This window comes from Hyla sarda, unplaced genomic scaffold (assembly GCF_029499605.1).
Source record: "Hyla sarda isolate aHylSar1 unplaced genomic scaffold, aHylSar1.hap1 scaffold_505, whole genome shotgun sequence".
In the NCBI taxonomy this organism is placed as follows: Eukaryota; Metazoa; Chordata; class Amphibia; order Anura; family Hylidae; genus Hyla; species Hyla sarda.
In genome coordinates this window covers 186,589-213,041 of record NW_026610516.1, presented here as the reverse complement: position 1 = coordinate 213,041, position 26,453 = coordinate 186,589, and the positions used below count along the sequence as shown (strand labels likewise).

The 26,453-nt window shown below is 53.0% G+C and overlaps 1 protein-coding gene across 3 annotated transcripts in view; it reads left to right on the top strand.

Annotated features, from left to right (window-relative positions):
- The first annotated feature begins 980 nt into the window (after positions 1-980).
- Positions 981-26,453, top strand: part of LOC130337689 (oocyte zinc finger protein XlCOF22-like) — a 37,654-nt gene continuing 12,181 nt past the window's right edge. For all 3 annotated transcript variants that reach the window (XM_056553959.1, XM_056553960.1, XM_056553958.1), the window contains exon 1: positions 981-1,427. In XM_056553959.1, the coding sequence (XP_056409934.1) occupies positions 1,116-1,427 (312 nt within the window). In that variant the 5' untranslated portion in view covers positions 981-1,115. The remainder of the gene's footprint in view (positions 1,428-26,453) is intronic.

The following is a 26,453-nucleotide window of genomic DNA, read 5'->3' as shown; positions in this document are numbered from 1 at the left end:
CTGTCTGTATGTAAGAAGTGGTATGAAAGTCAGTGTGAACGATGCCATAGTGTGTGATGATTCTGAGGAGGTGGAATCACTGTGGGTAGAATTACAAAAGGAGGGAAATACTGAAAAAATAATATTTGGGGTAATCTACAGACCCCCTAATATCACTGAAGAGATAGAAGGTCGGCTGTATAAACAAATAGAGAGGCCGCCCGGGCAGGTACAGTGGTAATAATGGGAGATTATAACTATCCAGATATAGATTGGGGGCCGGGGGTTGGCTAAAACTACAAAGGGGCGACAATTCCTAAATTTATTGCAGGATAATTTTATGGGCCAGTTTGTGGAGGACCCAACAAGAAGTGATGCCTTGTGGGATCTGATCATTTCCAACAACGCAGAGCTGGTTGGTAATGTAACTGTGCGGGAAAACCTTGGGAATAGCGACCACAATATAGTTACTTTTCACTTAAAATGTAGAAAACAAAGACAGACGGGGAAAGCAAAAACATATAACTTTAAAAAGGCAAACTTCCCTGGGCTGAGGGCTGCACTACAGGACATAGACTGGGGGGAGGGGTTCTCAAATACTGATACAGAAGGGAAATGGGACATCTTTATATCAACTCTAAATAACTATACAGCTAAATATATACCAAAGGGGAACAAATATAAACCATTAAAACTAAATCCTACATGGCTGACAAATGAGGTTAAAAGAGCAATAAACAACAAAAAAATAGCCTTCAAAAAATACAAATCTGATGGGTCAGATATAACATTTAAACAGTACAAGGAGCTTAATAAAATCTGTAAAAATGTAATAAAAACAGCAAAAATTCAAAATGAGAGACAGGTGGCCAAAGAAAGCAAAACTAATCCTAAATATTTTTTTAGATATATAAATACAAAAAAAACAAGGACAGAGCATGTAGGACCCCTTAATAATGATAATGGGGAGGTTGTCACGGGCGATCAAGAGAAGGCGGAGCTACTGAATGGGTTCTTTAGTTCTGTATACACTATGGAAAAAGGAGCTGACATTGGCCAGGTCAGTGCTGGTAACACATCATGTACAGGTCAGTGCTGGTAACACATCATGTACAGGTCAGTGCTGGTAACACATCATGTACAGGTCAGTGCTGGTAACACATCATGTACAGGTCAGTGCTGGTAACACATCATGTAATGTACTGAACTGGCTTAATGTAGAGATGGTACAAGGTAAGTTAAGTAAAGTAAATGTAAGCAAATCTCCAGGGCCGGATGGACTACACCCAAGAGTTCTTAGAGAGGTAAGTTCAGTAATATCTGTACCCCTGTTCATGATATTTAGAGATTCTCTGGTGTCTGGTATTGTGCCAAGGGACTGGCGCAAGGCTAATGTGGTACCAATCTTCAAGAAGGGCTCTAGGTCTTCGCCAGGCAATTATAGACCGGTAAGTCTAACGTGCATTGTGGGTAAATTGTTTGAAGGACTTATAAGGGATTACATACAGGAATACATAGGGGATAATTGTATTATAAGTGATAACCAGCATGGGTTTACTAAGGATAGAAGTTGTCACCAATCTAATTTGCTTTTATGAAGAGGTGAGTAGAAGCCTTGACAGAGAAATGGCTGTGTATATAGAGGGGGGCTTTGTATATAGAGGGGGGCTGTGGATATAGAGGGGGGCTGTATATAGAGAGGGGGGCTGTGTATATAGAGGGGGCTGTGTATATAGAGGAATGGCTGTGTATATAGAGGGGGGGCTGTGTATATAGAGGGGGGCTGTGTATATAGAGGGGGGCTGTGTATATAGAGGGGGGGCTGTGTATATAGAGGGGGGGCTGTGTATATAGAGGGGGGCTGTGTATATAGAGGGGGGGCTGTGTATATAGAGGGGGGGCTGTGTATATAGAGGGGGGCTGTGTATATAGAGGGGGGGCTGTGTATATAGAGGGGGGCTGTGTATATAGAGGGGGGCTGTGTATATAGAGGGGGGGCTGTGTATATAGAGGGGGGCTGTGTATATAGAGGGGGGCTGTGTATATAGAGGGGGGCTCTGTATATAGAGGAATGGCTGTGTATATAGAGGGATGGCTGTGTATATAGAGGGGGGCTGTGTATATAGAGGAGGGCTGTGGATATAGAGGGGGGCTGTGGATATAGAGGGGGGCTGTGTATATAGAGGGGGGGCTGTGTATATAGAGGGGGGGCTGTGTATATAGAGGGGGGCTGTGTATATAGAGGGGGGGCTGTGTATATAGAGGAATGGCTGTGTATATAGTGTTTCTGGATTTCCCTAAAGCGTTTGATACTGTCCCTCACAGACGTCTGACAGGTAAGTTAAGGTCTTTGGGTTTGGAAACTTTAGTTTGTAACGGGATTGAACACTGATCATGGATCGTACCCAGAGAGTGGGGGTCAATGATTCGTACTCTGATTGGTCCCCGGTTATTAGTGGTGACCCCAAGGTTCAGTACTGGGCCCGCTGCTGTTTAATTTATTTATCAATGATATAGAGGATGGTAATAACAGCTCTGTATATAGAGGGGGGCTGTGTATATAGAGGGGGGCTGTGTATATAGAGGGGGGCTGTGTATATAGAGGGGGGCTGTGTATATAGAGGAGGGCTGTGTATATAGAGGGGGGCTGTGTATATAGAGGGGGGCTGTGTATATAGAGGATGTGTATATAGAGGGGGGCTGTGTATATAGAGGGGGGGGCTTTGTATATAGAGGATGGTAATAACAGCTCTGTTTCTATCTTTGCAGATGACACCAAGCTTTGTAGCACGGTACAGTCTATAGAGGATGTGTATATAGAGGGGGGGCTGTGTATATAGAGGGGGCTGTGTATATATAGAGGGGGGCTATGTATATAGAGGGGGGCTGTGTATATAGAGGGGGGGCTGTGTATATAGAGGGGGGGCTGTGTATATAGAGGGGGGGCTGTGTATATAGAGGGGGGCTGTGTATATAGAGGGGGGGGCTGTGTATATAGAGGGGGGGCTGTGTATATAGAGGGGGGGCTGTGTATATAGAGGGGGGCTGTGGATATAGAGGGGGGGCTGTGGATATAGAGGGGGGGCTGTGGATATAGAGGGGGGGCTGTGTATATAGAGGGGGGGCTGTGTATCTAGAGGGGGGGCTGTGTATCTAGAGGGGGGCTGTGTATCTAGAGGGGGGGCTGTGTATATAGAGGGGGGGGCTGTGTATATAGAGGGGGGGCTGTGTATATAGAGGGGGGGCTGTGTATATAGAGGGGGGGCTGTGGATATAGAGGGGGGGCTGTGTATATAGAGGGGGGGCTGTGTATATAGAGGGGGGCTGTGTATCTAGAGGGGGGCTGTGTATCTAGAGGGGGGGCTGTGTATATAGAGGGGGGGCTGTGTATATAGAGGGGGGGCTGTGGATATAGAGGGGGGCTGTGGATATAGAGGGGGGCTGTGTATATAGAGGGGGGGCTGTGTATATAGAGGGGGGGGCTGTGTATATAGAGGGGGGCTGTGTATATAGAGGGGGGCTGTGTATATAGAGGGGGGGCTGTGTATATAGAGGGGGGCTGTGTATATAGAGGGGGGCTGTGTATATAGAGGGGGGCTGTGTATATAGAGGGGGGGGCTGTGTATATAGGGATGGGGGGGCTGTGTATATAGAGGGGGGGCTGTGTATATAGAGGGGGGGCTGTGTATATAGAGGGGGGCTGTGTATATAGAGGGGGGCTGTGTATATAGAGGGGGGCTGTGTATATAGAGGGGGGCTGTGTATATAGAGGGGGGGCTGTGTATATAGAGGGGGGCTGTGTATATAGAGGGGGGGCTGTGTATATAGAGGGGGGGCTGTGTATATAGAGGGGGGGCTGTGTATATAGAGGGGGGCTGTGTATATAGAGGGGGGGCTGTGTATATAGAGGGGGGGCTGTGTATATAGAGGGGGCTGTGTATATATAGAGGGGGGCTATGTATATAGAGGGGGGGCTGTGTATATAGAGGGGGGGCTGTGTATATAGAGGGGGGGCTGTGTATATAGAGGGGGGGCTGTGTATATAGAGGGGGGCTGTGTATCTAGAGGGGGGGCTGTGTATATAGAGGGGGGGCTGTGTATATAGAGGGGGGGCTGTGTATATAGAGGGGGGGCTGTGTATATAGAGGGGGGCTGTGGATATAGAGGGGGGGCTGTGGATATAGAGGGGGGGCTGTGGATATAGAGGGGGGGCTGTGTATATAGAGGGGGGGCTGTGTATATAGAGGGGGGCTGTGTATCTAGAGGGGGGCTGTGTATCTAGAGGGGGGGCTGTGTATATAGAGGGGGGGCTGTGTATATAGAGGGGGGGCTGTGTATATAGAGGGGGGCTGTGGATATAGAGGGGGGCTGTGGATATAGAGGGGGGGCTGTGTATATAGAGGGGGGGCTGTGTATATAGAGGGGGGCTGTGTATCTAGAGGGGGGCTGTGTATCTAGAGGGGGGGCTGTGTATATAGAGGGGGGGCTGTGTATATAGAGGGGGGGCTGTGGATATAGAGGGGGGCTGTGGATATAGAGGGGGGCTGTGTATATAGAGGGGGGGCTGTGTATATAGAGGGGGGGCTGTGTATATAGAGGGGGGCTGTGTATATAGAGGGGGGGCTGTGTATATAGAGGGGGGCTGTGTATATAGAGGGGGGCTGTGTATATAGAGGGGGGCTGTGTATATAGAGGGGGGGCTGTGTATATAGGGATGGGGGGGCTGTGTATATAGAGGGGGGGGCTGTGTATATAGAGGGGGGGCTGTGTATATAGAGGGGGGCTGTGTATATAGAGGGGGGCTGTGTATATAGAGGGGGGCTGTGTATATAGAGGGGGGCTGTGTATATAGAGGGGGGGCTGTGTATATAGAGGGGGGCTGTGTATATAGAGGGGGGGCTGTGTATATAGAGGGGGGCTGTGTATATAGAGGGGGGGCTGTGTATATAGAGGGGGGGCTGTGTATATAGAGGGGGGGCTGTGTATATAGAGGGGGGGCTGTGTATATAGAGGGGGGGGCTGTGTATATAGAGGGGGGGCTGTGTATATAGAGGGGGGCTGTGTATATAGTGGAGGGCTGTGTATATAGAGGGGGGGGCTGTGAATATAGAGGGGGGGCTGTGTATATAGAGGGGGGCTGTGTATATAGAGGGGGGGCTGTGTATATAGAGGGGGGGCTGTGAATATAGAGGGGGGGCTGTGAATATAGAGGGGGGCTGTGTATATAGAGGGGGGCTGTGTATATAGAGGGGGGGCTGTGTATATAGAGGGGGGTACAGTCTATAGAGGATGTGTATAGGTTACAAGATGACTTGGATAGACTAAGTGTCTGGGCCTCCACTTGGCAAATGAGGTTCAATGTGGATAAATGTAAAGTTCTGCATCTGGGCACTAATAACCTGCAGCATCGTATGTCTTAGGGGGGCTGTGTATATAGAGGGGGGGCTGTGTATATAGAGGGGGGGCTGTGTATATAGAGGGGGGGGCTGTGTATATAGAGGGGGGGGGCTGTGTATATAGAGGGGGGGGCTGTGTATATAGAGGGGGGGGCTGTGTATATAGAGGGGGGGGCTGTGTATATAGAGGGGGGGCTGTGTATATAGAGGGGGGGCTGTGTATATAGAGGGGGGCTGTGTATATAGAGGGGGGGGGCTGTGTATATAGAGGGGGGGCTGTGTATATAGAGGGGGGGGCTGTGTATATAGAGGGGGGGGCTGTGTATATAGAGGGGGGGCTGTGTATATAGAGGGGGGGCTGTGTATATAGAGGGGGGCTGTGTATCTAGAGGGGGGGCTGTGTATATAGAGGGGGGGGCTGTGTATATAGAGGGGGGGCTGTGTATATAGAGGGGGGGCTGTGGATATAGAGGGGGGCTGTGGATATAGAGGGGGGCTGTGGATATAGAGGGGGGGCTGTGTATATAGAGGGGGGGCTGTGTATATAGAGGGGGGGCTGTGTATATAGAGGGGGGGCTGTGTATATAGAGGGGGGCTGTGTATCTAGAGGGGGGGCTGTGTATCTAGAGGGGGGCTGTGGATATAGAGGGGGGCTGTGGATATAGAGGGGGGGCTGTGTATATAGAGGGGGGGCTGTGTATATAGAGGGGGGCTGTGTATATAGAGGGGGGGCTGTGTATATAGAGGGGGGCTGTGTATATAGAGGGGGGGCTGTGTATATAGAGGGGGGCTGTGTATATAGAGGGGGGCTGTGTATATAGAGGGGGGCTGTGTATATAGAGGGGGGGCTGTGTATATAGAGGGGGGGCTGTGTATATAGAGGGGGGGCTGTGTATATAGAGGGGGGCTGTGTATATAGAGGGGGGGCTGTGTATATAGAGGGGGGGCTGTGTATATAGAGGGGGGCTGTGTATATAGAGGGGGGCTGTGTATATAGAGGGGGGCTGTGTATATAGAGGGGGGCTGTGTATATAGAGGGGGGCTGTGTATATAGAGGGGGGCGGTGTATATAGAGGGGGGGCTCTGTATATAGAGGGGGGGCTCTGTATATAGAGGGGGGGCTCTGTATATAGAGGGGGGGCTCTGTATATAGAGGGGGGGCTCTGTATATAGAGGGGGGGCTCTGTATATAGAGGGGGGGCTGTGTATATAGAGGGGGGGCTGTGTATATAGAGGGGGGGCTGTGTATATAGAGGGGGGGGCTGTGTATATAGAGGGGGGGCTGTGTATATAGAGGGGGGGCTGTGTATATATAGAGGGGGGGCTGTGTATATATAGAGGGGGGGGCTGTGTATATATAGAGGGGGGGCTGTGTATATATAGAGGGGGGGCTGTGTATATAGAGGGGGGGCTGTGTATATAGAGGGGGGCTGTGTATATAGAGGGGGGCTGTGTATATAGAGGGGGGCTCTGTATATAGAGGGGGGGCTGTGTATATAGAGGGGGGGCTGTGTATATAGAGGGGGGGCTGTGTATATAGAGGGGGGGCTGTGTATATAGAGGGGGGCTGTGTATGTAGAGGGGGGGCTGTGTATATAGAGGGGGGCTGTGTATATATAGAGGGGGGGCTGTGTATATAGAGGAGGGGCTGTGTATATAGAGGGGGGGCTGTGTATATAGAGGGGGGCTGTGTATATAGAGGGGGGCTGTGTATATAGAGGGGGGGCTGTGTATATAGAGGGGGGGCTGTGTATATAGAGGGGGGGCTGTGTATATAGAGGGGGGCTGTGTATATAGAGGGGGGCTGTGTATATAGAGGGGGGGCTGTGTATATAGAGGGGGGCTGTGTATATATAGAGGGGGGCTGTGTATATAGAGGGGGGGCTGTGTATATAGAGGGGGGGCTGTGTATATAGAGGGGGGGCTGTGTATATAGAGGGGGGCTGTGTATACTAATAACCTGCATGCATCGTATGTCTTAGGGGGGCTGTGTATATAGAGGGGGGCTGTGTATATATAGAGGGGGGCTGTGTATATAGAGGGGGGCTGTGTATATAGAGGGGGGCTGTGTATATAGAGGGGGGCTGTGTATATAGAGGGGGGCTGTGTATATATAGAGGGGGGGCTGTGTATATATAGAGGGGGGGCTGTGTATATAGAGGGGGGCTGTGTATATATAGAGGGGGGGCTGTGTATATATAGAGGGGGGGGCTGTGTATTTAGAGGGGGGCTGTGTATATAGAGGGGGGCTGTGTATATAGAGGGGAGGCTGTGTATATAGAGGGGGGGCTGTGTATTTAGAGGGGGGCTGTGTATATAGAGGGGGGCTGTGTATATAGAGGGGGGGCTGTGTATATAGAGGGGGGCTGTGTATATAGAGGGGGGCTGTGTATATAGAGGGGGGCTGTGTATATAGAGGGGGGCTGTGTATATAGAGGGGGGCTGTGTATATATAGAGGGGGGGCTGTGTATATATAGAGGGGGGGCTGTGTATATAGAGGGGGGCTGTGTATATATAGAGGGGGGGCTGTGTATATATAGAGGGGGGCTGTGTATTTAGAGGGGGGCTGTGTATATAGAGGGGGGCTGTGTATATAGAGGGGAGGCTGTGTATATAGAGGGGGGGCTGTGTATTTAGAGGGGGGCTGTGTATATAGAGGGGGGCTGTGTATATAGAGGGGGGGCTGTGTATATAGAGGGGGGCTGTGTATATAGAGGGGGGCTGTGTATATAGAGGGGGGATTAAACTGGCAGAGTCACTGGTAGAGAAGGATCTGGGTGACTTGTAGATCACAGACTACAGAATAGCACAATGTCAGGCTGCTGCTTCCAAAGCCGGCAGGATATTGTCATGTATAAAAAGAGGCCTGGACTCAAGGGACAGGGACATAATACTCCCCCTTTATAAAGCATTGGTACAGTCTATAGTCTATAATACTCCCCCTTTATAAAGCATTGGTACAGTCTATAGTCTATAATACTCCCCCTTTATAAAGCATTGGTACAGTCTATAGTGTATAATACTCCCCCTTTATAAAGTATTGGTACAGTCTATAGTGTATAATACTCCCCCTTTATAAAGCATTGGTACAGTCTATAGTCTATAATACTCCCCCCTTTATAAAGTATTGGTACAGTCTATAGTGTATAATACTCCCCCTTTATAAAGCATTGGTACAGTCTATAGTCTATAATACTCCCCCTTTATAAAGCATTGGTACAGTCTATAGTCTATAATACTCCCCCTTTATAAAGCATTGGTACAGTCTATAGTGTATAATACTCCCCCTTTATAAAGCATTGGTACAGTCTATAGTCTATAATACTCCCCCTTTATAAAGCATTGGTACAGTCTATAGTGTATAATACCCCCCTTTATAAAGCATTTGTACAGTCTATAGTGTATAATACTCCCCCTTTATAAATCATTGGTACAGTCTATAGTGTATAATACCCCCCTTTATAAAGCATTTGTACAGTCTATAGTCTATAATACTCCCCCTTTATAAAGCATTGGTACGGCCTCACCTGGAATATGCTGCTCAGTTTTGGGCACCTGTCCATAAAAGGGACACTGCGGAGTTGGAAAGGGTGCAGAGACGCGCGACTAAACTAATATGGGGCCTGGAACATCTTAGCTATGAGGAGCGATTAAAGGAGTTACAATTGTTTAGTCTTGAGAAGAGACGTATAAGGGGGGATATGATAAACGTATATAAGTATATAAATGGCCCATACAAAAAATATGGAGAAAAACTGTTCCAGGTTAAACCCCCCCAAAGGACGAGGGGGCACTCCCTCCGTCTGGAGAAGAAAAGGTTTAGTCTAAAGGGGCGACACGCCTTCTTTACCATGAGGACTGTGAATTTATGGAACGGTCTACCTCAGGAACTGGTCACAGCAGGAACAATTAACAGCTTTAAAACAGGATTAGATACATTCCTGGAACAAAATAAGATTAATGCTTATGAAGAAATATAAAACTACATCCCTTCCCCTTATCCCCTTACACCCTGCACTTCAATTCCCTGGTTGGACTTGGTGGACGTCTGTCTTTTTTCAACCATACTAACTATGTAACAAACCTCCTCCTCATGTAATCTCCTTCCTACTGGGGTGACACACTGTAACAAACCTCCTCCTCATGTAATCTCCTTACTACTGGGGTGACACACTGTAACAAACCTCCTCCTCATGTAATCTCCTTACTACTGGGATGACACACTGTAACAAACCTCCTCCTCATGTAATCTCCTTACTACTGGGGTGACACACTGTAACAAACCTCCTCATGTAATCTCCTTACTACTGGGGTGACACACTGTAACAAACCTCCTCCTCATGTAATCTCCTTACTACTGGGGTGACACACTGTAACAAACCTCCTCCTCATGTAATCTCCTTACTACTGGGATGACACACTGTAACAAACCTCCTCCTCATGTAATCTCCTTACTACTGGGGTGACACACTGTAACAAACCTCCTCATGTAATCTCCTTACTACTGGGGTGACACACTGTAACAAACCTCCTCCTCATGTAATCTCCTTACTACTGGGGTGACACACTGTAACAAACCTCCTCCCCATGTAATCTCCTTACTACTGGGGTGACACACTGTAACAAACCTCCTCCTCCTCATGTAATCTCCTTACTACCGGGGTGACACACTGTAACAAACCTCCTCCCCATGTAATCTCCTTAGGACCAGGACCTGCTCTGTATCTGCTGGATGTGTAGGACCTGGGATGATGTCACAATCAGGTGACCAGTACAGGTGGGGGCGGGGCTCAGCAGGATAGAGGAGATTGTGGATGAAGGACCTGTGGGGATGGTCATGTGACAGGAGTGGGCGGAGCTCAGCAGTAGTAGAGGACATGTGACCAGAAGGGGAGGAGCTCAGTGAAGAGGAGACGTGGTGTGAGGTGAGTTTCTATGCAGAGGGTTTGTTACATTGTGTTGTTCCTCTCTTGTTCCTCCTGTCACAATGTAATAGTTCACACTGGTTCTTCCTGTAATAAATAAAGAGATATAATAACGGTGAAGATACAAATGAGAAGAAGAAGAAGACGGACACAACATGAGGCTCCGCCCAGAACACCCCGCCCCCTCTCCTCTCCCTCATTCCTATTGGTGGAGTAGTCGCCATGGTTACCACTCCCTCCTAGTGTCCGTACTATGGAGCCATCAGTGATCAGTATTAGGGTCCTGATCCCGGTATTGGCCCCGATACCTAATCCTATAGCTACAGTCCGGAGCCCATCAGCCGGTAATACTGGAGGAGAGGACGGGCCCCATCAGTACTAGGGCCACTCCATTAGGGGCCACCCAGCTTTATATAGTGCCCGCCACCCAGCTTTATATAGTGCCCGCCACCCAGCTTTATATAGTGCCCGCCACCCAGCTTTATATACTGGAGGAGAGGACGGGCCCATCAGTACTAGGGCCACTCCATTAGGGGCCACCCAGCTTTATATACTGCCCGCCACCCAGCTTTATATAGTGCCCGCCACCCAGCTTTATATAGTGCCCGCCACCCAGCTTTATATACTGCCCGCCACCCAGCTTTATTTAGTGCCTGCCACCCAGCTTTATATACTGCCCACCACCCAGCTTTATATACTGGAGGAGAGGACGGGCCCCATCAGTACTAGGGCCACTCCATTAGGGGCCACCCAGCTTTATATAGTGCCCGCCACCCAGATTTATATACTGGAGGAGAGGACGGGCCCCATCAGTACTAGGGCCACTCCATTAGGGGCCACCCAGCTTTATATACTGCCCGCCACCCAGCTTTATATAGTGCCCACCACCCAGCTTTATATAGTGCCCGCCACCCAGCTTTATATAGTGCCCGCCACCCAGCTTTATATAGTGCCCACCACCCAGCTTTATATAGTGCCCGCCACCCAGCTTTATATACTGGAGGAGAGGACGGGCCCCATCAGTACTAGGGCCACTCCATTAGGGGCCACCCAGCTTTATATACTGCCCGCCACCCAGCTTTATATAGTGCCCGCCACCCAGCTTTATATAGTGCCCGCCACCCAGCTTTATATACTGCCCGCCACCCAGCTTTATTTAGTGCCTGCCACCCAGCTTTATATACTGCCCACCACCCAGCTTTATATACTGGAGGAGAGGACGGGCCCCATCAGTACTAGGGCCACTCCATTAGGGGCCACCCAGCTTTATATACTGCCCGCCACCCAGATTTATATACTGGAGGAGAGGACGGGCCCCATCAGTACTAGGGCCACTCCATTAGGGGCCACCCAGCTTTATATACTGCCCGCCACCCAGCTTTATATAGTGCCCACCACCCAGCTTTATATAGTGCCCGCCACCCAGCTTTATATAGTGCCCGCCACCCAGCTTTATATAGTGCCCACCACCCAGCTTTATATAGTGCCCGCCACCCAGCTTTATATACTGGAGGAGAGGACGGGCCCCATCAGTACTAGGGCCACTCCATTAGGGGCCACCCAGCTTTATATAGTGCCCGCCACCCAGCTTTATATACTGGAGGAGAGGACGGGCCCCATCAGTACTAGGGCCACTCCATTAGGGGCCACCCAGCTTTATATAGTGCCCGCCACCCAGCTTTATATACTGCCCGCCACCCAGCTTTATATACTGCCCACCACCCAGCTTTATATACTGCCCGCCACCCAGCTTTATATACTGCCCGCCACCCAGCTTTATATACTGCCCGCCACCCAGCTTTATATACTGCCCGCCACCCAGCTTTATATACTGGAGGAGAGGACGGGCCCCATCAGTACTAGGGCCACTCCATTAGGGGCCACCCAGCTTTATATAGTGCCCACCACCCAGCTTTATATACTGGAGGAGAGGACGGGCCCCATCAGTACTAGGGCCACTCCATTAGGGGCCACCCAGCTTTATATACTGCCCGCCACCCAGCTTTATATACTGCCCGCCACCCAGCTTTATATACTGCCCGCCACCCAGCTTTATATACTGCCCGCCACCCAGCTTTATATACTGCCCGCCACCCAGCTTTATATACTGGAGGAGAGGACGGGCCCCATCAGTACTAGGGCCACTCCATTAGGGGCCACCCAGCTTTATATAGTGCCCGCCACCCAGCTTTATATACTGGAGGAGAGGACGGGCCCCATCAGTACTAGGGCCACTCCATTAGGGGCCACTCAGCTTTATATACTGCCCGCCACCCAGCTTTATATACTGCCCGCCACCCAGCTTTATATACTGCCCGCCACCCAGCTTTATATAGTGCCCGCCACCCAGCTTTATATACTGGAGGAGAGGACGGGCCCCATCAGTACTAGGGCCACTCCATTAGGGGCCACCCAGCTTTATATAGTGCCCGCCACCCAGCTTTATATACCGCCCGCCACCCAGGTTTATATACTGCCCGCCACCCAGCTTTATATACCGCCCGCCACCCAGCTTAATATACCGCCCGCCATCCAGCTTTATATACTGCCCGCCACCCAGCTTTATGTAATGCCCGCCACCCAGCTTTATATAGTGCCCGCCACCCAGCTTTATATACTGGAGGAGAGGACGGGCCCCATCAGTACTAGGGCCACTCCATTAGGGGCCACCCAGCTTTATATAGTGCCCGCCACCCAGCTTTATATACTGGAGGAGAGGACGGGCCCCATCAGTACTAGGGCCACTCCATTAGGGGCCACCCAGCTTTATATAGTGCCCGCCACCCAGCTTTATATAGTGCCCGCCACCCAGCTTTATATACTGCCCGCCACCCAGCTTTATATACTGCCCGCCACCCAGCTTTATATACTGCCCGCCACCCAGCTTTATATACTGCCCGCCACCCAGCTTTATATACTGCCCGCCACCCAGCTTTATATACTGCCCGCCACCCAGCTTTATATACTGCCCGCCACCCAGCTTTATATACTGGAGGAGAGGACGGGCCCCATCAGTACTAGGGCCACTCCATTAGGGGCCACCCAGCTTTATATAGTGCCCGCCACCCAGCTTTATATACTGGAGGAGAGGACGGGCCCCATCAGTACTAGGGCCACTCCATTAGGGGCCACCCAGCTTTATATACTGCCCGCCACCCAGCTTTATATACTGCCCGCCACCCAGCTTTATATACTGCCCGCCACCCAGCTTTATATACTGCCCGCCACCCAGCTTTATATACTGCCCGCCACCCAGCTTTATATACTGGAGGAGAGGACGGGCCCCATCAGTACTAGGGCCACTCCATTAGGGGCCACCCAGCTTTATATAGTGCCCGCCACCCAGCTTTATATACTGGAGGAGAGGACGGGCCCCATCAGTACTAGGGCCACTCCATTAGGGGCCACTCAGCTTTATATACTGCCCGCCACCCAGCTTTATATACTGCCCGCCACCCAGCTTTATATACTGCCCGCCACCCAGCTTTATATACTGCCCGCCACCCAGCTTTATATACTGGAGGAGAGGACGGGCCCCATCAGTACTAGGGCCACTCCATTAGGGGCCACCCAGCTTTATATAGTGCCCGCCACCCAGCTTTATATACCGCCCGCCACCCAGGTTTATATACTGCCCGCCACCCAGCTTTATATACCGCCCGCCACCCAGCTTAATATACCGCCCGCCATCCAGCTTTATATACTGCCCGCCACCCATCTGTATATACTGCCCGCCACCCAGCTTTATATACTGCCCGCCACCCAGCTTTATATACTGCCCGCCACCCAGCTTTATATACTGCCCTCCACCCAGCTTTATATACTGGCCCCACCCAGCTTTATATGCTGCCCGCCACCCAGCTTTATATAGTGCCCGCCACCCAGCTTTATATACCGCCCGCCACCCAGCTTTATATACCGGCCGCCACCCAGCTTTATATACCGCCCGCCACCCAGCTTTATATACTGCCCGCCACCCAGCTTTATATACTGGCCCCACCCAGCTTTATATGCTGCCCGCCACCCAGCTTTATATAGTGCCCGCCACCCAGCTTTATATACCGCCCGCCACCCAGCTTTATATAGTGCTTGCCACCCAGCTTTATATACCGCCCGCCACCCAGCTTTATATACCGCCGCCACCCAGCTTTATATACTGCCCGCCACCCAGCTTTATATACTGCCCGCCACCCGGCTTTATATACTGCCCGTCACCCGGCTTTATATACTGCCCGCCACCCATCTGTATATACTGCCCGCCACCCAGCTTTATATACTGCCCGCCACCCAGCTTTATATACTGCCCGCCACCCAGCTTTATATACTGCCCGCCACCCAGCTTTATATACTGGAGGAGAGGACGGGCCCCATCAGTACTAGGGCCACTCCATTAGGGGCCACCCAGCTTTATATAGTGCCCGCCACCCAGCTTTATATACTGGAGGAGAGGACGGGCCCCATCAGTACTAGGGCCACTCCATTAGGGGCCACCCAGCTTTATATAGTGCCTGCCACCCAGCTTTATATACTGCCCGCCACCCAGCTTTATATACTGCCCGCCACCCAGCTTTATATACTGCCCGCCACCCAGCTTTATATACTGCCCGCCACCCAGCTTTATATACTGCCCGCCACCCAGCTTTATATACTGGAGGAGAGGACGGGCCCCATCAGTACTAGGGCCACTCCATTAGGGGCCACCCAGCTTTATATAGTGCCCGCCACCCAGCTTTATATACTGGAGGAGAGGACGGGCCCCATCAGTACTAGGGCCACTCCATTAGGGGCCACCCAGCTTTATATACTGCCCGCCACCCAGCTTTATATACTGCCCGCCACCCAGCTTTATATACTGCCCGCCACCCAGCTTTATATACTGCCCGCCACCCAGCTTTATATACTGCCCGCCACCCAGCTTTATATACTGGAGGAGAGGACGGGCCCCATCAGTACTAGGGCCACTCCATTAGGGGCCACCCAGCTTTATATAGTGCCCGCCACCCAGCTTTATATACTGGAGGAGAGGACGGGCCCCATCAGTACTAGGGCCACTCCATTAGGGGCCACTCAGCTTTATATACTGCCCGCCACCCAGCTTTATATACTGCCCGCCACCCAGCTTTATATACTGCCCGCCACCCAGCTTTATATACTGCCCGCCACCCAGCTTTATATAGTGCCCGCCACCCAGCTTTATATACTGGAGGAGAGGACGGGCCCCATCAGTACTAGGGCCACTCCATTAGGGGCCACCCAGCTTTATATAGTGCCCGCCACCCAGCTTTATATACTGGAGGAGAGGACGGGCCCCATCAGTACTAGGGCCACTCCATTAGGGGCCACCCAGCTTTATATAGTGCCCGCCACCCAGCTTTATATACCGCCCGCCACCCAGGTTTATATACTGCCCGCCACCCAGCTTTATATACCGCCCGCCACCCAGCTTAATATACCGCCCGCCACCCAGCTTTATATACCGCCCGCCACCCAGCTTTATGTACTGCCCGCCACCCAGCTTTATATAGTGCCCGCCACCCAGCTTTATATACTGCCCTCCACCCAGCTTTATATACCGCCCGCCACCCAGCTTTATATACCGCCCGCCACCCAGCTTTATATACTGCCCGCCACCCGGCTTTATATACTGCCCGTCACCCGGCTTTATATACTGCCCGCCACCCATCTGTATATACTGCCCGCCACCCAGCTTTATATACTGCCCGCCACCCAGCTTTATATACTGCCCGCCACCCAGCTTTATATACTGCCCGCCACCCAGCTTTATATACTGCCCGCCACCCAGCTTTATATACTGGCCCCACCCAGCTTTATATAGTGCCCGCCACCCAGCTTTATATAGTGCCCGCCACCCAGCTTTATATACTGCCCGCCACCCAGCTTTATATACCGCCCGCCACCCAGCTTTATATACTGCCCGCCACCCAGCTTTATATACTGGCCCCACCCAGCTTTATATGCTGCCCGCCACCCAGCTTTATATAGTGCCCGCCACCCAGCTTTATATACCGCCCGCCACCCAGCTTTATATAGTGCTTGCCACCCAGCTTTATATACCGCCCGCCACCCAGCTTTATATACCGCCGCCACCCAGCTTTATATACCGCCCGCCACCCAGCTTTATATACTGCCCGCCACCCGGCTTTATATACTGCCCGTCACCCGGCTTTATATACTGCCCGCCACCCATCTGTATATACTGCCCGCCACCCAGCTTTATATACTGCCCGCCACCCAGCTTTATATACTGCCCGCCACCCAGCTTTATATACTGCCCGCCACCCAGCTTTATATACTGGCCCCACCCAGCTTTATATGCTGCCCGCCACCCAGCTTTATATAGTGCCCGCCACCCAGCTTTATATACCGCCCGCCACCCAGCTTTATATAGTGCTTGCCACCCAGCTTTATATACCGCCCGCCACCCAGCTTTATATACCGCCCGCCACCCGGCTCTATATGTACTGCCCGCCACCCGGCTTTATATACCGCCCGCCACCCAGCTTTATATACCGCCCGCCACCCAGCTTTATATACCGCCCGCCACCCAGCTTTATATACCGCCCGCCACCCAGCTTTATATACCGCCCGCCACCCAGCTTTATATACCGCCCGCCACCCAGCTTTATATACCGCCCGCCACCCAGCTTTATATACCGCCCGCCACCCAGCTTTATATACCGCCCGCCACCCAGCTTTATATACCGCCCGCCACCCAGCTTTATATAGTGCTTGCCACCCAGTTTATATACCGCCCGCCACCCAGCTTTATATACCGCCCGCCACCCAGCTTTATATACCGCCCGCCACCCAGCTTTATATACCGCCCGCCACCCAGCTTTATATAGTGTTTTCCACCCAGCTTTATATACCGCCCGCCACCCAGCTTTATATACCGCCCGCCACCCAGCTTTATATACAGCCCGCCACCCAGCTTTATATACCGTCCGCCACCCAGCTTTATATACCGCCCCCCACTCAGCTTTATATTCCGCCCGCCACCCAGCTTTATATACCGCCCGCCACCCAGCTTTATATACCGCCCGCCACCCAGCTTTATATACCGCCCGCCACCCAGCTTTATATACCGCCCGCCACCCAGCTTTATATACCGCCCGCCACCCAGCTTTATATACCGCCCGCCACCCAGCTTTATATACCGCCCGCCACCCAGCTTTATATACCGCCCGCCACCCAGCTTTATATACCGCCCGCCACCCGGCTCTATATGTACTGCCCCCCACCCAGCTTTATATACCGCCCGCCACCCAGCTTTATATACCGCCCGCCACCCAGCTTTATATACCGCCCGCCACCCAGCTTTATATACCGCCCGCGACTCAGCTTTATATACCGCCCGCCACCCAGCTTTATATACCGCCCGCCACCCGGCTCTATATGTACTGCCCGCCACCCAGCTTTATATACCGCCCGCCACCCAGCTTTATATACCGCCCGCCACCCAGCTTTATATACCGCCCGCCACCCAGCTTTATATACCGCCCGCCACCCAGCTTTATATAGTGTTTGTCACCCAGCTTTATATACCGCCCGCCACCCAGCTTTATATACCGCCCGCCACCCAGCTTTATATACAGCCCGCCACCCAGCTTTATATACCGTCCGCCACCCAGCTTTATATACCGCCCCCCACCCAGCTTTAAATACCGCCCGCCACCCAGCTTTATATACCGCCCGCCACCCAGCTTTATATACCGCCCGCCACCCAGCTTTATATACCGCCCGCCACCCAGCTTTAAATACCGCCCGCCACCCAGCTTTATATACCGCCCCCCACCCAGCTTTATATACTGCCCGCCACCCAGCTTTATATACTGCCCGCCACCCAGCTTTATATACCGCCCGCCACCCAGCTTTATATACTGCCCGCCACCCAGCTTTATATAGTGCCCGCCACCCAGCTTTATATACTGGAGGAGAGGACGGGCCCCATCAGTACTAGGGCCACTCCATTAGGGGCCACCCAGCTTTATATAGTGCCCGCCACCCAGCTTTATATACTGGAGGAGAGGACGGGCCCCATCAGTACTAGGGCCACTCCATTAGGGGCCACCCAGCTTTATATACTGCCCGCCACCCAGCTTTATATACTGCCCGCCACCCAGCTTTATATACTGCCCGCCACCCAGCTTTATATACTGCCCGCCACCCAGCTTTATATACTGGAGGAGAGGACGGGCCCCATCAGTACTAGGGCCACTCCATTAGGGGCCACCCAGCTTTATATAGTGCCCGCCACCCAGCTTTATATACCGCCCGCCACCCAGGTTTATATACTGCCCGCCACCCAGCTTCATATACCGCCCGCCACCCAGCTTTATATACCGCCCGCCACCCAGCTTTATATACCGCCCGCCACCCAGCTTTATGTACTGCCCGCCACCCAGCTTTATATAGTGCCCGCCACCCAGCTTTATATACTGCCCTCCACCCAGCTTTATATACCGCCCGCCACCCAGCTTTATATACCGCCCGCCACCCAGCTTTATATACTGCCCGCCACCCGGCTTTATATACTGCCCGTCACCCGGCTTTATATACTGCCCGCCACCCAGCTTTATATACTGCCCGCCACCCAGCTTTATATACTGCCCGCCACCCAGCTTTATATACTGCCCGCCACCCAGCTTTATATACTGCCCGCCACCCAGCTTTATATACTGCCCGCCACCCAGCTTTATATACTGGCCCCACCCAGCTTTATATGCTTTCCGCCACCCAGCTTTATATAGTGCCCGCCACCCAGCTTTATATACCGCCCGCCACCCAGCTTTATATAGTGCTTGCCACCCAGCTTTATATACCGCCCGCCACCCAGCTTTATATACCGCCCGCCACCCAGCTTTATATACCGCCCGCCACCCAGCTTTATATACCTCCCGCCACCCAGCTTTATATAGTGTTTTCCACCCAGCTTTATATATCGCCCGCCACCCAGCTTTATATACCGCCCGCCACCCAGCTTTATATACAGCCCGCCACCCAGCTTTATATACCGTCCGCCACCCAGCTTTATATACCGCCCCCCACTCAGCTTTATATTCCGCCCGCCACCCAGCTTTATATACCGCCCGCCACCCAGCTTTATATACCGCCCGCCACCCAGCTTTATATACCGCCCGCCACCCAGCTTTATATACCGCCCGCCACCCAGCTTTATATACCGCCCGCCACCCAGCTTTATATACCGCCCGCCACCCAGCTTTATATACCGCCCGCCACCCAGCTTTATATACCGCCCGCCACCCAGCTTTATATACCGCCCGCCACCCGGCTCTATATGTACTGCCCCCCCACCCAGCTTTATATACCGCCCGCCACCCAGCTTTATATACCGCCCGCCACCCAGCTTTATATACCGCCCGCCACCCAGCTTTATATACCGCCCGCCACCCAGCTTTATATACCGCCCGCCACCCGGCTCTATATGTACTGCCCGCCACCCAGCTTTATATACCGCCCGCCACCCAGCTTTATATACTGCCCGCCTCCCAGCTTTATATACCGCCCGCCACCCAGCTTTATATACCGCCCGCCACCCAGCTTTATATACTGTTTGTCACCCAGCTTTATATACCGCCCGCCACCCAGCTTTATATACCGCCCGCCACCCAGCTTTATATACAGCCCGCCACCCAGCTTTATATACCGTCCGCCACCCAGCTTTATATACCGCCCCCCACCCAGCTTTAAATACCGCCCGCCACCCAGCTTTATATACAGCCCGCCACCCAGCTTTATATACCGTCCGCCACCCAGCTTTATATACCGCCCCCCACCCAGCTTTAAATACCGCCCGCCACCCAGCTTTATATACCGTCCGCCACCCAGCTTTATATACCGTCCGCCACCCAGCTTTATATACCGCCCGCCACCCAGCTTTATATACCGCCCGCCACCCAGCTTTATATAGTGTTTGCCACTCAGCTTTATATTCTGCCCGCCACCCAACTTTATATACCGCCCGCCACCCAGCTTTATATACCGCCCGCCACCCAGCTTTATATACCGCCCGCCACCCAGCTTTATATACCGCCCGCCACCCAGCTTTATATACCGCCCGCCACCCAGCTTTATATACCGCCCGCCACCCAGCTTTATATACCGCCCGCCACCCGGCTCTATATGTACTGCCCGCCACCCAGCTTTATATACCGCCCGCCACCCAGCTTTATATACCGCCCGCCACCCAGCTTTATATACCGCCCGCCACCCAGCTTTATATACCGCCCGCCACCCAGCTTTATATACCGCCCGCCACCCAGCTTTATATACCGCCCACCACCCGGCTCTATATGTACTGCCCGCCACCCAGCTTTTTATACCGCCCGCCACCCAGCTTTATATACCGCCCGCCACCCAGCTTTATATAGTGTTTGCCACTCAGCTTTATATTCCGCCCGCCACCCAGCTTTATATACCGCCCGCCACCCAGCTTTATATACCGCCCGCCACCCAGCTTTATTTACCGCCCGCCACCCAGCTTTATATACCGCCCGCCACCCAGCTTTATATACCGCCCGCCACCCAGCTTTATATACCGCCCGCCACCCAGCTTTATATACCGCCCGCCACCCAGCTTTATATACCGCCCGCCACCCGGCTCTATATGTACTGCCCCCCACCCAGCTTTATATACCGCCCGCCACCCAGCTTTATATACCGCCCGCCACCCAGCTTTATATACCGCCCGCAACCCAGCTTTATATACCGCCCGCCACCCAGCTTTATATACCGCCCGCCACCCAGCTTTATATACCGCCCGCCACCCGGCTCTATATGTACTGCCCGCCACCCAGCTTTATATACCGCCCGCCACCCAGCTTTATATACCGCCCGCCACCCAGCTTTATATACCGCCCGCCACCCAGCTTTATATAGTGTTTGCCACCCAGCTTTATATACCGCCCGCCACCCAGCTTTATATACCGCCCGCCACGCAGCTTTATATACAGCCCGCCACCCAGCTTTATATACCGTCCGCCACCCAGCTTTATATACCGCCCCCCACTCAGCTTTATATTCCGCCCGCCACCCAGCTTTATATACCGTCCGCCACCCAGCTTTATATACCGCCCGCCACCCAGCTTTATATACCGCCCGCCACCCAGCTTTATATACCGCCCGCCACCCAGCTTTATATACCGCCCGCCACCCAGCTTTATATACCGCCCGCCACCCAGCTTTATATACCGCCCGCCACCCAGCTTTATATACCGCCCGCCACCCAGCTTTATATACCGCCCGCCACCCGGCTCTATATGTACTGCCCCCCACCCAGCTTTATATACCGCCCGCCACCCAGCTTTATATACCGCCCGCCACCCAGCTTTATATACCGCCCGCCACCCGGCTCTATATGTACTGCCCGCCACCCAGCTTTATATACCGCCCGCCACCCAGCTTTATATACCGCCCGCCTCCCAGCTTTATATACCGCCCGCCACCCAGCTTTATATACCGCCCGCCACCCAGCTTTATATACTGTTTGTCACCCAGCTTTATATACCGCCCGCCACCCAGCTTTATATACCGCCCGCCACCCAGCTTTATATACAGCCCGCCACCCAGCTTTATATACCGTCCGCCACCCAGCTTTAAATACCGCCCGCCACCCAGCTTTAAATACCGCCCGCCACCCAGCTTTATATACAGCCCGCCACCCAGCTTTATATACCGTCCGCCACCCAGCTTTATATACCGCCCCCCACCCAGCTTTAAATACCGCCCGCCACCCAGCTTTATATACCGTCCGCCACCCAGCTTTATATACCGTCCGCCACCCAGCTTTATATACCGCCCGCCACCCAGCTTTATATACCGCCCGCCACCCAGCTTTATATAGTGTTTGCCACTCAGCTTTATATTCTGCCCGCCACCCAACTTTATATACCGCCCGCCACCCAGCTTTATATACCGCCCGCCACCCAGCTTTATATACCGCCCGCCACCCAGCTTTATATACCACCCGCCACCCAGCTTTATATACCGCCCGCCACCCAGCTTTATATACCGCCCGCCACCCAGCTTTATATACCGCCCGCCACCCGGCTCTATATGTACTGCCCGCCACCCAGCTTTATATACCGCCCGCCACCCAGCTTTATATACCGCCCGCCACCCAGCTTTATATACCGCCCGCCACCCAGCTTTATATACCGCCCGCCACCCAGCTTTATATACCGCCCGCCACCCAGCTTTATATACCGCCCACCACCCGGCTCTATATGTACTGCCCGCCACCCAGCTTTTTATACCGCCCGCCACCCAGCTTTATATACCGCCCGCCACCCAGCTTTATATAGTGTTTGCCACTCAGCTTTATATTCCGCCCGCCACCCAGCTTTATATACCGCCCGCCACCCAGCTTTATATACCGCCCGCTACCCAGCTTTATATACCGCCCGCCACCCAGCTTTATATACCGCCCGCCACCCAGCTTTATATACCGCCCGCCACCCAGCTTTATATACCGCCCGCCACCCAGCTTTATATACCGCCCGCCACCCAGCTTTATATACCGCCCGCCACCCGGCTCTATATGTACTGCCCCCCACCCAGCTTTATATACCGCCCGCCACCCAGCTTTATATACCGCCCGCCACCCAGCTTTATATACCGCCCGCAACCCAGCTTTATATACCGCCCGCCACCCAGCTTTATATACCGCCCGCCACCCAGCTTTATATACCGCCCGCCACCCGGCTCTATATGTACTGCCCGCCACCCAGCTTTATATACCGCCCGCCACCCAGCTTTATATACCGCCCGCCACCCAGCTTTATATACCGCCCGCCACCCAGCTTTATATAGTGTTTGCCACCCAGCTTTATATACCGCCCGCCACCCAGCTTTATATACCGCCCGCCACGCAGCTTTATATACAGCCCGCCACCCAGCTTTATATACCGTCCGCCACCCAGCTTTATATACCGCCCCCCACTCAGCTTTATATTCCGCCCGCCACCCAGCTTTATATACCGTCCGCCACCCAGCTTTATATACCGCCCGCCACCCAGCTTTATATACCGCCCGCCACCCAGCTTTATATAACGCCCGCCACCCAGCTTTATATACCGCCCGCCACCCAGCTTTATATACCGCCCGCCACCCAGCTTTATATACCGCCCGCCACCCAGCTTTATATACCGCCCGCCACCCGGCTCTATATGTACTGCCCGCCACCCGGCTTTATATACCGCCCGCCACCCAGCTTTATATACCGCCCGCCACCCAGCTTTATATACCGCCCGCCACCCAGCTTTATATACCGCCCGCCACCCAGCTTTATATACCGCCCGCCACCCAGCTTTATATACCGCCCGCCACCCAGCTTTATATACCGCCCGCCACCCAGCTTTATATACCGCCCGCCACCCAGCTTTATATACCGCCCGCCACCCAGCTTTATATACCGCCCGCCACCCAGCTTTATATACCGCCCGCCACCCAGCTTTATATACCGCCCGCCACCCGGCTCTATATGTACTGCCCCCCACCCAGCTTTATATACCGCCCGCCACCCAGCTTTATATACCGCCCGCCACCCAGCTTTATATACCGCCCGCCACCCAGCTTTATATACCGCCCGCCACCCAGCTTTATATACCGCCCACCACCCAGCTTTATATACCGCCCGCCACCCAGCTTTATATACCGCCCGCCACCCAGCTTTATATACCGCCCGCCACCCAGCTTTATATACCGCCCGCCACCCAGCTTTATATACCGCCCGCCACCCAGCTTTATATACCGCCCGCCACCCAGCTTTATATACCGCCCGCCACCCAGCTTTATATACCGCCCGCCACCCAGCTTTATATACGGCCCGCCACCCGGCTTTATATACGGCCCGCCACCCGGCTTTATATACCGCCCGCCACCCGGCTTTATATACGGCCCGCCACCCGGCTTTATATACGGCCCGCCACCCAGCTTTATATACCGTCCGCCACCCAGCTTTATATACCGCCCGCCACCCAGCTTTATATACAGCCCGCCACCCAGCTTTATATACCGTCCGCCACCCAGCTTTATATACCGCCCCCCACTCAGCTTTATATTCCGCCCGCCACCCAGCTTTATATACCGTCCGCCACCCAGCTTTATATACCGTCCGCCACCCAGCTTTATATACCGCCCGCCACCCAGCTTTATATACCGCCCGCCACCCAGCTTTATATACCGCCCACCACCCAGCTTTATATACCGCCCGCCACCCAGCTTTATATACCGCCCGCCACCCAGCTTTATATACCGCCCGCCACCCAGCTTTATATACCGCCCGCCACCCGGCTCTATATGTACTGCCCGCCACCCGGCTTTATATACCGCCCGCCACCCAGCTTTATATACCGCCCGCCACCCAGCTTTATATACCGCCCGCCACCCAGCTTTATATACCGCCCGCCACCCAGCTTTATATACCGCCCGCCACCCAGCTTTATATACCGCCCGCCACCCAGCTTTATATACCGCCCGCCACCCAGCTTTATATACCGCCCGCCACCCAGCTTTATATACCGCCCGCCACCCAGCTTTATATACCGCCCGCCACCCAGCTTTATATACCGCCCGCCACCCGGCTTTATATACCGCCCGCCACCCGGCTTTATATGTACCGCCCGCCACCCGGCTCTATATGTACTGCCCCCCACCCAGCTTTATATACCGCCCCCCACCCAGCTTTATATACCGCCCGCCACCCAGCTTTATATACCGCCCGCCACCCAGCTTTATATACCGCCCGCCACCCAGCTTTATATACCGCCCGCCACCCGGCTTTATATACCGCCCGCCACCCGGCTTTATATACGGCCCGCCACCCAGCTTTGTATACCGTCCGCCACCCTGCTTTATATACCGCCCGCCACCCGGCTTTATATACCGCCCGCCACCCGGCTTTATATACGGCCCGCCACCCGGCTTTATATACGGCCCGCCACCCAGCTTTATATACCGTCCGCCACCCAGCTTTATATGCCGCCCCCCACCCAGCTTTATATACCGCCCCCCACCCAGCTTTATATACCGCCCGCCACCCAGCTTTATATACCGCCCGCCACCCAGCTTTATATACCGCCCGCCACCCAGCTTTATATACAGCCCGCCACCCAGCTTTATTAACAGCCCGCCACCCAGCTTTATATACCGTCCGCCACCCGGCTTTATATACCGTCCGCCACCCAGCTTTATATACCGTCCGCCACCCAGCTTTATATACCGCCCGCCACCCAGCTTTATATACCGCCCGCCACCCAGCTTTATATACCGCCCGCCACCCAGCTTTATATACAGCCCGCCACCCAGCTTTATATACAGCCCGCCACCCAGCTTTATATACAGCCCGCCACCCAGCTTTATATACCGTCCGCCACCCAGCTTTATATACCACCCCCCACCCAGCTTTAAATACCGCCCGCCACCCAGCTTTATATACTGCCTGCCTACTTTATATACCATTTCCTTTTACCTTAAAAAATATATCTGATTGTTTCATACATACTTCAAACTTTCTCTCTCTCATTTCCACCATTGTTGTCCCCATCTACATTTCCACCATTGTTGTCCCCATCTACATTTCCACCATTGTTGTCCCTATCTACATTTCCACCATTGTTGTCCCCATCTACATTTCCACCATTGTTGTCCCTATCTACATTTCCACCATTGTTGTCCCCCATCTACATTTCCACCATTGTTGTCTCCATCTACATTTCCACCATTGTTGTCCCCATCTACATTTCCACCATTGTTATCTCCTCCATCTACATTTCCACCATTGTTGTCCCCCCATCTACATTTCCACCATTGTTGTCCCCCCATCTACATTTCCACCATTGTTGTCCCCCCATCTACATTTCCACCATTGTTGTCCCCATCTACATTTCCACCATTGTTGTCCCCCATCTACATTTCCACCATTGTTGTCCCCCATCTACATTTCCACCATTGTTGTCCCCCCATCTACATTTCCACCATTGTTGTCCCCCCATCTACATTTCCACCATTGTTGTCCCCATCTACATTTCCACCATTGTTGTCCCCATCTACATTTCCACCATTGTTGTCCCCCCATCTACATTTCCACCATTGTTGTCCCCCCATCTACAT